This window comes from Panicum hallii, chromosome 9 (assembly GCF_002211085.1).
Source record: "Panicum hallii strain FIL2 chromosome 9, PHallii_v3.1, whole genome shotgun sequence".
Taxonomy (NCBI): Eukaryota; Viridiplantae; Streptophyta; class Magnoliopsida; order Poales; family Poaceae; genus Panicum; species Panicum hallii.
Genome location: NC_038050.1, coordinates 11,401,415 through 11,416,845, shown reverse-complemented (window position 1 = coordinate 11,416,845; position 15,431 = coordinate 11,401,415). Strand labels below are relative to the sequence as shown.

General features: G+C 47.2%; 1 protein-coding gene and 1 pseudogene across 1 annotated transcript; one reads left to right on the top strand and one right to left on the bottom strand.

Moving 5' to 3' along the window:
* The first annotated feature begins 1,813 nt into the window (after window positions 1-1,813).
* LOC112872770 (tyrosine N-monooxygenase-like) lies at window positions 1,814-4,055 on the top strand. Its single transcript, XM_025935825.1, has 2 exons — window positions 1,814-2,782; window positions 3,201-4,055. Exons 1-2 carry the CDS (start codon window positions 1,814-1,816, stop codon window positions 3,843-3,845), a joined length of 1,614 nt encoding a protein of 537 aa, XP_025791610.1. The 3' UTR covers window positions 3,846-4,055.
* Window positions 4,056-4,844: 789 nt separating this feature from the next.
* Window positions 4,845-9,969, bottom strand: LOC112872769 (annotated as a pseudogene).
* Window positions 9,970-15,431: the final 5,462 nt, after the last annotated feature.

Sequence of the window (15,431 nt, the reverse complement as noted above, 5' to 3'; positions counted from 1 at the left end):
ACGTACATATAGTGTTGAACTAATGACACAAAACAATAACATGTTCACTCATGTGACTCGCACACACTTTCTTTACACTTACCTTCCGAATGGGTTATCACCATACCTCCACAATCTCATTTGAGAGGTCTTTAGTCTTCACCTCCTTGGAAGTCTTGAGGTAACTCTTTTGTCAAGGTCATGATCACCGGCAATGAAAAATATTAGCATGACATTACTTTTGCACAAACGTGTGTGTCACTCGTGTAGCAAGCTTGTGGACATTATTGATCTCCATTGTGCATTATCACACCTGATGAATGCGATGTCTGCGTTCTCCATGTCCCATCCTCACCGTAGCGCACCGACATCTTTAGATTGGTTTCCCACGCGCGGTTCTCTTTAATGACTTTTAATCCATTTTCAACGTGTGTGCTAGCTACTCCTTTTCGATCAATTATACCCCCTCCAGCTATAAACAAGTGAGGTCTTGGATACCAATTTGGGCTCCAGGGTGCAAATTTGTGTAGTGGCTTTTTGTTACAATATATTTGTAAAATATAGAAAAATTATGAATTTACATTCAAGACTAGTCTACTCAATTGTTTTTTTCGAATACGCAACTGAAGTTTCTAATAGTGTTGACAACCCCAGAAAACATCACTTATTGGTAACTAGAGGTGGTTTATGCATATAGCTGAATTTAGATTTCAATTCTTATTAGATGGGCTAATCTTATCTCCTGTTAGTAATCCTACCTAAAATAGGGAAGATAATGACAAGCACATGTACCAATTAAGCAGCATCAACTTTGTCCACGCCTTGAGATTTGAAACAAGCAACTTCAACTGCAAACAACTGTCAGCTCGCTCCTAAACTAACCTGTTCCTGTGCCATGCTTGAAGCTTCCAGCAGGGCCTCTCTTTTCCTACTCTATGCATCATGGATGAAGCTTCCAAGCTCATCTCGATCGACCCCGTAGCTTAACGCAGCGCAGGAAGCCTTTTCCTTTACAGCAGCTGAACATGCACGCTCCCCGGTGGACCCACCGATCGGTCCACTCGAATGTCAGCATGTTCTCACTCTCATTTTCCTCAGCCAACAGGGTGTCCATCGTCCGCACGTGGCGCGTGCCCGGTCGTCGTTGACAATGGCTCGCCCCTCGCGCTCGCGCCATTCTCCACCCTCCGCGTCACAGCCCTCCGGCTTCCCGCGACCGCCATCCCCGGACCCCCCCCGACGGCCCGACCAGCATCCGTTTCCAAGCTCCCCACGTTCTTCATGGATCGCGCTGCAAATCTTTGAATTCCGGCGAGCTCAGCCGTTACCGCGCGCGGATCGATCAAATCTTCCGGCCGGCCGGCCGGTCAAGCCTTGCATTGACGCCGGACTTTTTTTGCTCCCCGGCCGGAATGAATGCGGCGCGGAAATCTTGGTCATGGCAGAGCTTTTTTCCCCTTTTTTCTTTTACATGTGATGATGTCCTCGCAGCTGGAGTTGAATTGCAGTGGGCGTACGGGGGTGACTTGTCAGGAGTCACTGCTGTGGATCACCACCTGTCCATGGCGGGCGCGCGCGCACTGTTGCTCCCGCGCCTGCCACTGCCACCACCTGTCCCGGAGTAAACGCCCGTCCCCCTCCGCTGTCCGGATCGCGGATTGGGTGCATGGGCCGGCCCCCGGGTATAAGTACGCCCCCGCCGATCTCGCCAATGAAGATGCTCCAGACCTGCAGTCTGCAGAGCAGGGCGCTGGATTCTCAAGCATTTACCGGCCGCATCCGCATCGCAGTACGGCAGTAGCCAATGCCGCAAGCGACGAGCGTTGCTGACGCCATGCCGTCGTCGCCAGCTCCGGCGACGCTCGCTGCGGCCGCGGCCGCCGTGTTGGCTGCGCTCGTGCTGGCGGTGGTCTTCAACCGGAGGAGAGGCGCGCCGGCGGTCTCCAAGGGCGGCGGGCTGCCGCTGCCGCCGGCGCCGCGGGGGCTGCCGGTGCTCGGCAACCTGCACCAGATGCTGGCCAACAGGCCGGTCCACCGGTGGCTGCACCGCCTGCTGGCGGACGCCGGGGGCGGCGTCGTGCGCGTGCGCCTGGGCCCCGTGCACGTGGTCGCCGTGTCGTGCCCGGAGGCGGCCCGCGAGGTGCTCCGCGGCCGGAACGACGCCGTCTTCGCGGACCGGCCGACCACGTTCGCCGCCGAGTCCTTCAGCCTCGGGTACCGCAGCGCCAGCATCTCCCCGTTCGGGGACCAGTGGAGGAAGATGCGGCGCGTGCTCACCGCCGAGGTCCTGTCCCCGGCCACCGAGCGCCGCCTCCGCGCCGCGCGGGAGGGGGAGGCGGACCACCTCGTCCGGTACGTCCGCGCGCTGTGCCGCCGGGACGGCGGCGCCGTCGACGTGCGCCACGTCGCCAGGCACTTCTGCGGCAACGTCATCCGGAGGCTCACCCTGGGGCGGCGCCACTTCGGCGAGGCGCCGGCGGACGGCGGGCCCGGGCGCGACGAGGCGGAGCACGTGGACGCGCTCTTCGCCACGCTCAACTACCTCGACGCGTTCTGCGTCTCCGACTACTTCCCGGCGCTGGTGGGCCTCGACCTGGACGGCCACGAGCGGGTCGTCAGGGGCGTGATGCGGACGCTGAGCCTGCACGACCCCATCGTGGAGGAGCGGGTGGAGGAGTGGCGGCTGCTGCGGAAGGCCGGCGAGCGGCGCGAGCCCGCCGACTTCCTCGACGTCCTCGCCTCCCTCGACGACGACGCCGGGCGGCCGCTGCTCACCATGGAGGAGATTAAGGCGCAAACCATCGTAAGCTACCTACTTGCTACTTAAAGCACCTTTCTAACGCTGACAAGAGCTTATTAATTAACGCCATGGCGACGAACAAACAATGAACAGACACCTCTCAGGCATGCATTGAGTGAAGTGCCTACGCAGGAATCTTGACGGCTGACCACGTGGAGTCAGATAACATACACACCTGCGTAAGCATGAAACGGAAAAGAAAATAGGAAAACGGATATTCGATATATCCGAATTTATTTCCTTCCACTCCCATCCTTTAGGATGGAAGTAAGAAAAAAAATAAAAAGATAGATATCCACGACATCCGAATCCGTCTCCGTATCGGTGCGAATTTGATCGCCTTCCGTACTTACCCGCGTCGCATGTATCTATGTCTGGCTGCACATACTGCCACTGACACAAAGCTGATGCACGCACGCAGGACATCATGATCGCGACGGTGGACAACCCGTCGAACGCGGCGGAGTGGGCGCTGGCGGAGATGGTGAACCGGCCGGAGGTGATGGCGCGGGCGGTGGCGGAGCTCGACGCGGCCGTGGGGCGGGGCCGGCTGGTGGCGGAGTCCGACGCGCGCGGGCTCGACTACCTCCGGGCGTGCATCCGGGAGGCGTTCCGGCTGCATCCGTACCACCCCTTCAACCCGCCGCGCGTCGCCATGGAGGACGCGGCCGTCGCCGGGTACGCGGTCCCCCGGGGCAGCCACGTCCTGCTCAGCCGCGTCGGGCTCGGCCGGAACCCCGCCGTGTGGGAGGACCCGCTCGAGTTCCGCCCCGAGCGGCACCTGCCGCCTGCCGGGGCCGGCGGCGGCGTGTCGCTGTCGGAGCCGGAGCTGCGGTTCATCTCGTTCAGCACGGGGAGGCGGGGGTGCCCGGGGCTCTCGCTCGGCACGCTCATCACCGTCACGCTGCTCGCGAGGCTCCTGCAGGGGTTCCACTGGAGCGCGCCGCCGGGCGTCGGCGGCCGGGTGGAGCTCCGGGAGGCGGCGGCGAGCCTCGAGCTGGCCGAGCCGCTCGTCTTGCGGGCCACGCCGCGGCTGCCGGCGCACCTGTACGACGAGGCCGAGTGATGATGCCATACGTACCAGGACGTGCTGCGGCTTGTTCTGCTAAGTTTTACGGGAGTGAGACGAGAGTACGTGGAGGAATAAAAGTTGGGCCCATCCGCTGTATCGGAGGCTGGCTGCCTGGAGGATCTGTGAGACTTTGATGTTCTTGTACTGAATAGTTGTAGCGTGTGCGTGCATGTACATCTGGTGGTTACTATCCATATCGTAGAACTATATCACTATAGCAATAATAACTTTAAGGGTGATGTGCTACATCTCATGACCTCCAGTCATTCTTTCCTTCGTTCTTTCCCCAGGCATTCTCAGTCGACGAATCCGTCCATTGGATTGAAACCCGATAGTCCCTAGCTAGACTCTTCTTTCCTTCTGCTTCTTGTTCCAAGGGGGTGTCTCGCGCGCTGGCGCCGGTCTCGGTCCGCTCCTGGTGTACCTAAGGCGTGATTGGTTCATGTACCCACCCAGCCTAACCCGTATCCCGGAGCCAAGGCCCCCAAGATGGGAGTGGGCCGGGTCGACCCATCAGGTACAGGGCCGTCTAAGGCTGGAAACGAGCCGAGCCGAGCCGAGCTCGGCTCGGCTCGGTGCAGCTCGGTGGTTAAGCGAGCCGAGCCAGGCTCGGCTCGGTAATTTTTCGAGCTCGCTGAGTAGGCTCGGCTCGGCTTGAACAAGGCTCGCGAGCCGGCTCGAGCCGGCTCGCGAGCCGAGTCAACACAATAAATTTGCACGCTTCCTGTATACATATTATGAACATTTAATTGATGTGTGAACTTTTTCATTGAACATTTGAAAATGTATACATATTAATAAGTTATTTACTAATCATGTCATTGAATTTGAAGTCCATGTAGCCATACAAAAGCACCCATGTTATAATTCCCATCACTCCAAAAGCACTTTCGAAGTCCATGTCCAAGTGTCCAACTACAGATCATCACCTCCATGTCTCCATGATTCCATCTCATTTGTACAATCTGTGAGCATTGCAATCTGTGAGTATTACTAGTTGCTTTCCACTGAGCTTTTTGTAAATGAAATATTCTTGACATCGTCCTCATCATCTTCCTCCTGATAATACAAAGAGAAATTAAATATAGATAAAAAATCTGAAACCTACTGTAAGAAACTAGAAAAGAATAACATACCACTTGTGTAAAGCTTCCATCATGTGCACCTCGAATCCAGCTAGATGAGCATATCAACGCCTCCACCATAGTAGGGCTTAAAGAACTACGATAATCATCTAGAGTTCTACCCCCAGTACTAAAAGTAGACTCTGAAGATACAGAGGTTGCCGGTACAGTTAAGAACTTTTTTGCCATCCTTGACACCACAGGAAATCTATGTGAATTAACCTTCCACCAGTTTAGCAAATCAAAGTCCTTATCTCCTAAACTCACATTAGTCTCATCCAAATAGATGAGCAACTCACTCTTCGATGGGTTTGCTTCAGTAGATGATAAAAATGACTGAAATTCACATGAGGCGGATGGCAAGCTGCATGTCTTGTCAATTGTAAAGGATGAGGATGCACTAGACTTGCTTTGAGCAGCTTTTCTTTCTCTATGTTGCAACTCAAAATCTTCATACAATTTTTCTAACTCATCTCGAACTTCATCTATCTCAAATCTAATTTGGTCCCCATCAAATATCTTACCAAAGCACCACTCTATATATCTCATCTTATATCTTGGATCTAGGATAGTAGCAATCACCATAACATTGTTCTTTTCTTCCCAATACTTATTGAATTTCTCCATCATTGCAATACCCATTCTTCTCAAATTTAAACTATTGGAACACATTGCTGCTCTCAATGCAATTTTCACATCCACAATGTGAGGATAGAATAGATTTGCAGTGGGATATGAAGAAGCTGACAATGCGGTGGTTACCTTAGCTAAAGAGGCAAGAATCGGTTCAATTGCAAGAAACAAGTCCCATTCTTCAGCTGTAGGTTCCCACTTATAATTTAAATCTGCATCAGCATATGCTTCAATAGCTTCTTTATAAGCTATAGCAGTACGCAACATCTTGTATGTTGAATTCCACCTTGTTGACACATCTAGACTGATTCCTTCTCCAATTTTCAATGCAAGAGATCTGCAAATCTCTACAAACTTATGCATGCGTGATGGAGATACTTTAATGTATTTCACCGTTGATCTTAGGTTGTTTATCAGAGACTCTAACACAGCAGTTCCATCCTTGACAACCAAATTAATAATGTGTGCACAGCACCTCACATGAAAATACTTTGAAATGAAAGCACTTCCCTGTCTAGCTGAAAATCTAGATCTCAAACCACGGATAGCACCATCATTATTTGCAGCATTATCAAGAGTGATGGAAACAATCTTATCCTCTATTTTCCATGCAGTAACACATTCATAAGCTGCTTGCCCTATCACAGGTCCTTTGTGTGGAGGGTCTAACTCAAAAAAATTGAGCACACGACATTGCATTTTCCAATCACTATCTATGTAGTGTGCAACCAAACACATATAGGATAATGTTTGGTTAGATGTCCACAAATCAGTGGTTAAGGAAATGAAATCCACACCTTTAAGGGCCTTTGCTAGTGACTCTTTTTCAGATTGGTATACCTTCAAGCATTCAGCTCTTATGGTCTTCCTACCAATAAACTCATATGCAGGATTCAAATATCTCAGGACAATGTTAAACCATGTGTGCTCAACCATCCTAAATGGGTACTCATGAACTATAATCATCTTAGCAATTAATTTTTTAACTTGTTCGTGATTATAATCTTTAGGGGATGTAATAGTAGGGAGACCAGAACCTGATTCACCCGCCTTTGAAGGAGCAAAGTTCAAAAGAGTTTGATCTAGCTTCTTTTCTATATGCTTGGAATATGCTTCACAGTTCTTCATGTGCCTTGACAATGTTGTTGTTGTTGACCCTTGTGTATAAGAATAAAACTTCTTACAGTACTTGCATCTTGCCTTTGATAACATTTTACCCTTCTCTAATGGATCTGGCACGGTTATCTTATCAAAGACATCCCAAACTTTAGATTTTGCCTTGGTGCCCCCTTCCACCTTAACCTTTTTCTTCACCCCTCTACGTCTTTTCTTGCCACTTTTTTGACCGTCATCATCCTCAGATCCATCCATCGTGGGAAGGTCAGCACCTTTCCCACCTAGCACTGTCAAATCATCCTCAGACATGTCATCATTCTTATCAAATGAATTGCTTTCTGAATCAGTCTCATTATTTTTACTCCTCCCTGTTCCTGCTTGCACCGCGGATTCCATCACCTAGCAATAAGCAATCAATAAAAAGAAACTAAATTTTAGTGCCCTCCCTCAGTAATAGAAGCCAATCATATATTAATATAACTTCAACAAAAAGAGCACGGAGGGAAAACAGTTAGGAAGTTAAAATATTACAGACCAAGAAAAGTTTTAAAATGACCACAAGCTTTGAGCAGTCCAAGTTAAGGATCGAATACATTAAAATATCTAAGGTACCAGAGTACCCGTTCAAAGGAGAGTATGCTACAATGCAGAAGATTCCAATTGAAAAATTAAATATTCAATCATCATAGCCGCTGAAGACTAGTACAAAATCAAAATGCGATTTGATTTGAGATCTCACAGGAAGATTAGTACTGCTACTGCTTGCCGCACGCGGACGCGGATGTCGTCTGGCTGTCTGGGCTGGGCGTCTAGCAGACTGACACTCTGCCTCTGGTTCCACCTGGCCTGTGACCCGCCGAGGCGCCGACCGGCCGTCAAGCTTTGTCAGTTCGTCCCCTACAGGCCTGCACCAAGAGGCAAGAGCCCATGCCCCATGCGGCCATGCCCACGAGCCAAGATGTGAGTGCATTAGTGTTGAACTGTTGAAAGCTGAGGAGAAACTGAGAAAGCATTGGAAACTCAGACGTGGAGAAGCAAATGTCTACCTATCGGCTATCGTGGATTCGTGACTGCGCGTCCTCACCGGTTGACGTTGAGATCGGGATCTCCAGTTCTCCACCGATGAGTAGCAGACTTGCGGTTGCGACTTGCGAGCTGGTGCCTGGCGGCGCCGCGCCACCGCTGCAGCTAATCTGGATCGGGAGAATCACGCTAGGGTTCTGAGGTGTGGTGGGCATGGCCGCATGGGCGCGTGGTTGTAGAGCTGTGCCGCTGTGGGCCGCCTGTTGGGCCATACTGGGCCAAGCTCGCGAGCCGCTCGCGAGCCAAAGCGAGCTGGCTCGGCTCGGCTCGTTGCTCCAGCGAGCTAAAATACCTGGCTCGGCTCGGCTCGCCCCAAGCTCGCGAGCCACTCCGAACCGAGCCGAGCTGCTTCGAGCTCGAGCCGGCTCGCGAGCTCCGAGCTATTTTTCACTGCCGTCAATATCAGAATTTTGACCTCTCTTAAGTGCCGTCTCAAGTTGAGTGCAAGAAGACAGCAAACTCTGGTCATCTAAAGAGCACAATTTGTGTGAAGTAAACAAAAAACCAAATATTTTCTCATACCCCTTGTATTGCTCAAACCTTGTAGTCAGTGAAGTAATCGCTTGATCAACAACGGGTAAAAAGTTATTAATTCTAATGGAGTCCTCGACAGATTGTGAAGCAATAGATGGATCATCAGGTGTCTCATCAAATTGTCTTTTCCTTTTGATTTTACACTGGGTACGAAATGCTGGCTCAATATCCATGTCACGTGCAATTCCTTTTGCAGACTCTAATGCATTTAGGAAACAGGTTTCTCTATAAGTAGTGAAGAAGGAAATTAACCCCTGCACCTTCTCAATTGCAGAATAAAAGGCCCTAGAATTGATATCCAATAGTTTCTTTTGTACTCCTTGATTTTTTCCTTTCATATTTGATCCATTATCATATCCATGTCCTCTCACATTGTCTATATCAAGGTCAAGACTCTTCAATTCATTCCGTAAGACATCAAACAATCCTTGCCCTGTAGTATCATTTATATCCAGAAATCCTAAGAATGATTCCTCTATACAATCCGAAGAAGTATCAACATATCTTATGATCAAAGACATTTGCTCTTGATGGCTGATATCAAGGGTACAATCAAGAATAACTGAGAAGTACTTTGATTCCTTTATTTTTTTAATAATATCATATCTGATTGCAGCAGCAAGCAAATTTACTAACTCATTTTGGATGCTAGGACCAAGTTAATGAACATGAGTTTCATCATTTGTGATCCGCTGAACATGCTCTTGGATGATCGGATCAAACTCAGCCAACAATTCCACCAGTCCTAAAAAGTTTCCATTGCTATCTTGGTACAACTTGCAATTAGTGCCACGAAATGCTAAGTTGTGTTTTGCAAGAAATTTTACAATCATAATGATTTTGAACAAAACCTTCCTCCAGTGCTCCTTCTCTTTTTCAAGTTCTCTTTGAGCAACCTTATCTATTGTTTGATTCTTATCAAACCTAAGACGCAGGTCATACCAAGTGGCCATGTTTGTAATATGATCTGCACTAGTTTCATGATCTTTAAGTCTAATGTTAACATGAGACCAATCATTGAACCCCTCATTTGCTAGCTGACATTTCAAATGACCCTTTCTTAATAATTTGCAACAGAAACAAAACACTTTATCAAGCTCTTTTGAATATACTAGCCATTCTCTATCACATGTTTCTCCATTAGATAAAACTCTACTGAATAATGCTGCAGAAAATCTTCTATTCAGTTTATCTCTAGGGCCTTTTTGAATTGACAAGTCCCTTTTGGGACCTTTTTGAACCAAAATATCAACCAATTTTCTATCAAGCCCATCCCAATATCTGGGATCAAAAATATCCGGCTGAAAATCATCCCTCTCCCTCAAATCAGTATCAATTTCAGTACTATTGGATCCCTCAATGGTAGCAACAACACCATCAACATTGTTCGTATTTTCATCAATATCTGAAGTGTGAGTCTCAACATTGCTAGCATTGTTAGTGTTATCTCCAATATTTTCATCTATTCCCATCCGTAGAGTTTGATCCTCTGCACTACTCTGATTTTCTTTGATAACATATCTATCAAGAGCACCTTTTTGTGACTGCGCTAACGCCTCAAGCCTTTTTTTCTTCTTGCGTTTTTCATAACCAGAATTAAATTTTCTAATTCTTGAACTAGAGGACATGATGACTATTTGATATTTGATCAGCTCTATCGAATCGACAATCTACAAGTACGACAATCTACAAGCAGGAACAACAAATTAAAAGATGTGGCTAATGGAACGGCAAGCAGGGCAGAAAATGAGAAAACTAACCTGCTGTCGCGTGCGATCAGCCGATCAGGATCAGGTGTGCTTGCGTACTGCGGAGTTGCGTGATTGCGGCCTGCGTGATTCGGTGATTGCATCCGCCAATCCGCCCTCTGCACTTCTACAGTTCTGCTGTCGCGGCCTCCGTTCTTGCGGCAATGCGGCGTTGCGTTAGGTGACTAGGTCTAGCGCAGGCGGCGGCGACGTTCTGCTGGAGAGTAGAGAGAATTTGGATCGTGCGAGACGTGGGTCCTGGAAGGTCGATCGTCGGGCGCAAGGCATCGAAGACCCAACCCAAGGAAGTCATGTAGACACACGTAGACAGGTGGACTGCTGATCGCTGATCCGTTTTGGGACTTAGGCAGGCCTGCAAATTTGTTATTAACCTTTTTATTAATAGTTAATGTACTAAAATTTGGAGGCCCCAACCAAAACGAGGCCCTGTGCCATTGCTCCAGATGCGCTGGTCCAGCGACGGGCCGATCAGGTAGTTGGTCCGACCCAGAAGAGCAAGACCGATGGGCCACATGAGCCGGCCTCAAATGAGAGAAGGGGTCCATAGAGCCGGAGCCTACTGATCCAATAGGCATAGGCATGATGGGTCAACCCAAAACAATCCTAGCGTCCTATCTGGAATTTTTTTTAAAAAAGGGTTAAAAAAATTTTAAATTCGAAAAAGGGGTGCCGATTTGAAAAATTTCTAAAAATGGGTACTTCCCGCCCATCCAAAGGGCGGGAGGCGTGGGGCCGGAGGTTCCCGCCCATCCAACGGGCGGGAGGGGCCTGTTCGCAAATAAGAAAAAAAATTTATTCGCGAAGAGGGACCTCCTGCCCGTTGGTTGGGCGGGAGGTCCCTTTTCGCGAATAAGAAACTTTTCTTATTCGCGAACAGGCCCCTCCCGCGGCGGCAAAGGCATCCCGCCCGCCCAACGGGCGGGATGTGCCCTTTTCTTATTTTTTATTCGAATTTATATTTTATAAACTATTTAAAATTCATATTTTTTCAAATACAAAATTTTTATTCACCATACTCTCGTGTAAATCAAAGTTGTGTAAATTATACGAAATTAGTCATGTAAATCAAAGTTGATCGAAATGATAATTATAAAGGACTTACAGCTCGAACTGGCGGCAGTACCGCTGGACGCTGCGTGCGATGCTGCAGAGGTCGATGGGCCAGCTGTGTATACGTGGGCGGACGCATGAGATGAACTGGAGGCCCCCTCGTCATCTCTGCTGCAACACGCCAGTGCACGTAACGCTCGCGTCAAGTTACCATGAATCCGACGAAAGCTCTCTTTGTACTGTGCTTTCGGTACACGTACTCCACGGTCAAACAACGTGATCTGAGATGCAGCTTCGACCTCCGTGCAGTGGATCAGATCGATCTGCATGAGTAATGAGAAGCAGAGTAATATTGTTATTGATTTTTTTAAAAAAATTTATATGTATACAAAAGAGTATGGCAAATAATTCTTGTATTTGAAAAAAATATGAATTTTAAATAGTTTATAAAATATAAATTCGACCAAAAATAAGAAAAAGAGCACATCCCGCCCGTTGGGCGGGCGGGATGCCTTTGCCACCGCGGGAGGGGCCTGTTCGCGAATAAGAAAAGTTTCTTATTCGCGAAAAGGGACCTCCCGCCCGTTGGTTGGGCGGGAGGTCCCTCTTCGCGAATAAATTTTTTTCTTATTTGCGAACAGGCCCCTCCCGCCCGTTGGATGGGCGGGAACCTCCGGCCCCACGCCTCCCGCCCGTTGGATGGGCGGGAAGTGCCCATTTTTAGAAATTTTCCAAATCGGCACCCCTTTTTCGAATTTAAAATTTTTTTTAACCCTTTTTTTAAAAAAATTCTCCTATCTGATCCCCACCATCTACACATGACACACGCAATAGCCGGGCGAGCGGGCAGCGGCGGCGGCGGCGTGGAGGCGCGTCTCACTGCCCCCGATGGCGATGACTCCGCGCGTCGCGCTCCCCTCCAGTGGCTATCCTATCATGTAAACTTCTCCCATCTCTCATCTCTGTTCTTTCCCTCCAATGCTCGACCATGGCACTCGTTGGATTTGGAGCGACGACGACTACGCCATCGGTGAGGTGGTTAAAATTGCGGCGCCAAGGCTGTAGGAGATTGGAACCAAACCCTTCACTATTCTCTAGACGTGCAGACTTGGATCTAAATGACCTAACAAGTGTTTGCCGTCTCGGTCATCACCGGCTAAACATGTTCACGATGGTTACTCCTGCTTACTCCTTAATCTGAACATTGTTAGATGGTAATTTGCATCGTATTACTAGTCTCTTGCAGATGCAAGGTGCACTAGGGACTAGCTCTGCTTTGAGTATGATGCTTGTTCTCTAGAATTGCAACATATTGAGCCCTGGTTTTTCTGATCCTTGGTAGAACTATCTTATCCATTAATCAAGACATCTCTGCCACATTGTCAGAAAAAAGATAGCTCTGTAGCATTGCATACCTCCTGATTTGACTCATATTAGTACTTTGGTGGATTCTGCGATTGATTTTTAGTGATTTGTTGGCTGTGACTTTGTCCTGAGTATTGCTAGTACTATATACTACTCTTCTTGAGTGCTCTGAAATTATGTGCCTATGGGTTTCATCAACGCCAGATCTTACATCTGATTACTAAATATTGACTAGCAACAGCTCTGATTCTGGTTCATTAGCTGCCTTGCTTGTGTTATTATTATGTATCTAAGAGATTGAATTGCTGACTAATGCATATTTCTATAATAATTCCCCTTTAATTTACCACTCAGTTGTTCTGTACCCACTGAACTAATGAACTGTATCCCATCTATTAATCTTTTTAATAGTTCGACAACATGGAAGAGGAAGAAGGGGCTAGCTTATTATTCATGCATGATGAACCAAGGATAAGGGCTCCACAATCTCCACTGTTGTCTCCTTCAATTGTAAACCTTTGCAGAGCTTATAGCAGTGGTGAGCATTTTTCACTTTAAAATTTTTTAGCTTTGCAGAGCTTTTATCCAGTAGCTATCACATTAACTCCTTATGCCATTTTCTCATCAGGACTTTATTGCGCAAGCACTTGAAAAGCTGCAATGAAAGGAGTAAGGCTCTTAGAGTTGCTGGTTAGTTAAATGCCTCTATCATGATCCCGATGGAGTTGCATTAGGGCCTTGAATATTTAATCAAGCAGTGTCACACAAAGAGTCACGAGGATGATTGTGTTGCACGAGTTGCCTTTCTCACTTGTGGAATATGATGGCTTCAGAAGGTTTGTCTCCAATCTAAACCCAAGATTTAAGATGATTTGCAGAAACTATCAGATTTTCGAAGTCGAATGACCCCAGAAACCGTTGAAGCTCTAGTGTGCCTGCAAGATTGGATGAGAGCAAATGGTATAAAATCATGAGACACATGTTAATTGCATTCTCACTAACGCTTCAATTTCATAAAGTTATAAAATCTGCTCTTGTTTTGTGCAGCTCCTACTCAGCGCTGCATGGATTCGGTTCATGACATTATCTCAGTTTTGGAAGGTACTTTTTTCCTACTACTTTTTGCATCTCATTTCTATTAAGAATGTATGTCTAACCTCAAGTAGACACGTAGCAGTATGGAAATTCTTGTAGCATATGTTATTCCTGTTAACATATGGTGACCAGTGATTGTGATCTAACCTCAAGTAGCATTAGCAGTAATCAGCTGACTGGAGAACATGATGGCTGCCCTGTCAATGGCTGCCTTGCCAATATAATAAAAGGCTGCAAAATTGTTCCGTTGAATGCTATGGACCATATCACATTTACTGGATGGTAGTCGAGTATTTTGTTGACATCAAAATACCAGCTAGGAGTAGAACTTGAAAATATACTACTTCTTTTTGAGGGGAAGAGATATACTACTACTTGATAGAGATATTCTATAATTATGATCGGACTATTTTTCTTCTTTTGTGGTGTATACCTACTGTACCTTGTTCTATTTTTTATTGTTGCATATGAGTATATACATATGCACTGAAATTCACCAATTCAATTTCCCTGAACACAGGTGATGAGGCTGCGGAGGGACAGTAAGGTTCGTGATGGTTGTGAGAACTGTTTCATCCAATAACGTCCGATAGGTGATGAAGCAAAATGTGGCGAGAACTGAGAGTTAAATGTTATCTATGAGTAATCACCAGCAAAATATATGAGTTACGTGTAATAGTAGAGATGAATCGACAACTGATGGCGAAAATTGTCCAATGGCTGATGATGAATTGTAATGGCAGATATAAACTTCTGATTATTAACTGCTAATGGACATGAAAGTTAAACTCATTATGTTCATTATGTGTAATTATGCTTGTCTGAGTGCTTACATCTTGCATCTCATGTATCAAGTGATTGTATAAGTATAGAGTTTATTATGTGTAATCATGCTTGTCTGAGTGCTTGCATCATGCATCTCATGTATCAAGTGATTGTATAAGCATAATGTAAATGTTGACCAAGGCCAACCTGTGCTGCCCATTGGACCATCAAGGCTGCAGCCAAGGTCTAGATTAGGTCGACCTGTGGCCCCTGAAATTGGCCCCGAGGATATAGGACCAGGTTCAAGGTCAGATCCGGGCTGGCCTATTTCCATCTTGACAAGCCCCTAGCAGGGACAAGGCTAAACTAACGCAAGGCGTCAATGTTTGGTTGGCTGACCCGATCTAGCATGACTCGGTGGATTGGGGCAGGTGTTTGTTTAGCCGTACTTTCCAGCGCTTAAAACTAATGGAAAGCAACTTGAGCTGCCGGGGCCATGCCCCGGGGAAAACACACCATTTCTCCATGGGCCAAGCACAACCTCTGGTGTAGGCAACCAAACTAGATTAACTTCGGGGATGTATGGTTCCTGAGGGTTAAACTTTAGCCTTGTCCATAAAAAAGAATCAAGTATAAAACAAAGTCTAATTATAAAACTAGTTGCAGAACTCCTAGGCTAATTCGCGAGACGAATCTAATAAACTATATTAATCTACGATTAGTGGATGATTACTGTAGCATCACTGCTGCAAATTATGGATTATTTAGGCTTATTAAATTCATCTCGCGAATTAGCACCCATCTGTGAAAAAATTAGGCAAATTTATTTAATATTTTTGAATGACAAGATTCTTCTGATGTGACGGGACTAAGGTTTAGCCCGTGGGAACCAAACGGGGCCTTCTATCCGGCGAGCCTGGTCTAGACAACTTTATGAAGATGGTGCAATGGTGTTTCGTGTAGATGTATCCAATCTTTTTTAAGTTGGCATTGGCAGCTGGGCCTTTAGAGGCCATTGGGCACACTCACACCTATGCCGAACAAAA

Bases quoted from the DNA above. Each gene is read 5' to 3' on its own strand.
- LOC112872770 (XM_025935825.1), top strand. From the start codon at position 1,814: ATGCCGTCGTCGCCAGCTCCGGCGACGCTCGCTGCGGCCGCGGCCGCC. The intron at 2,783-3,200 runs GTAAGCTACCTA...GCACGCACGCAG, and splicing joins AGATTAAGGCGCAAACCATC to GACATCATGATCGCGACGGT.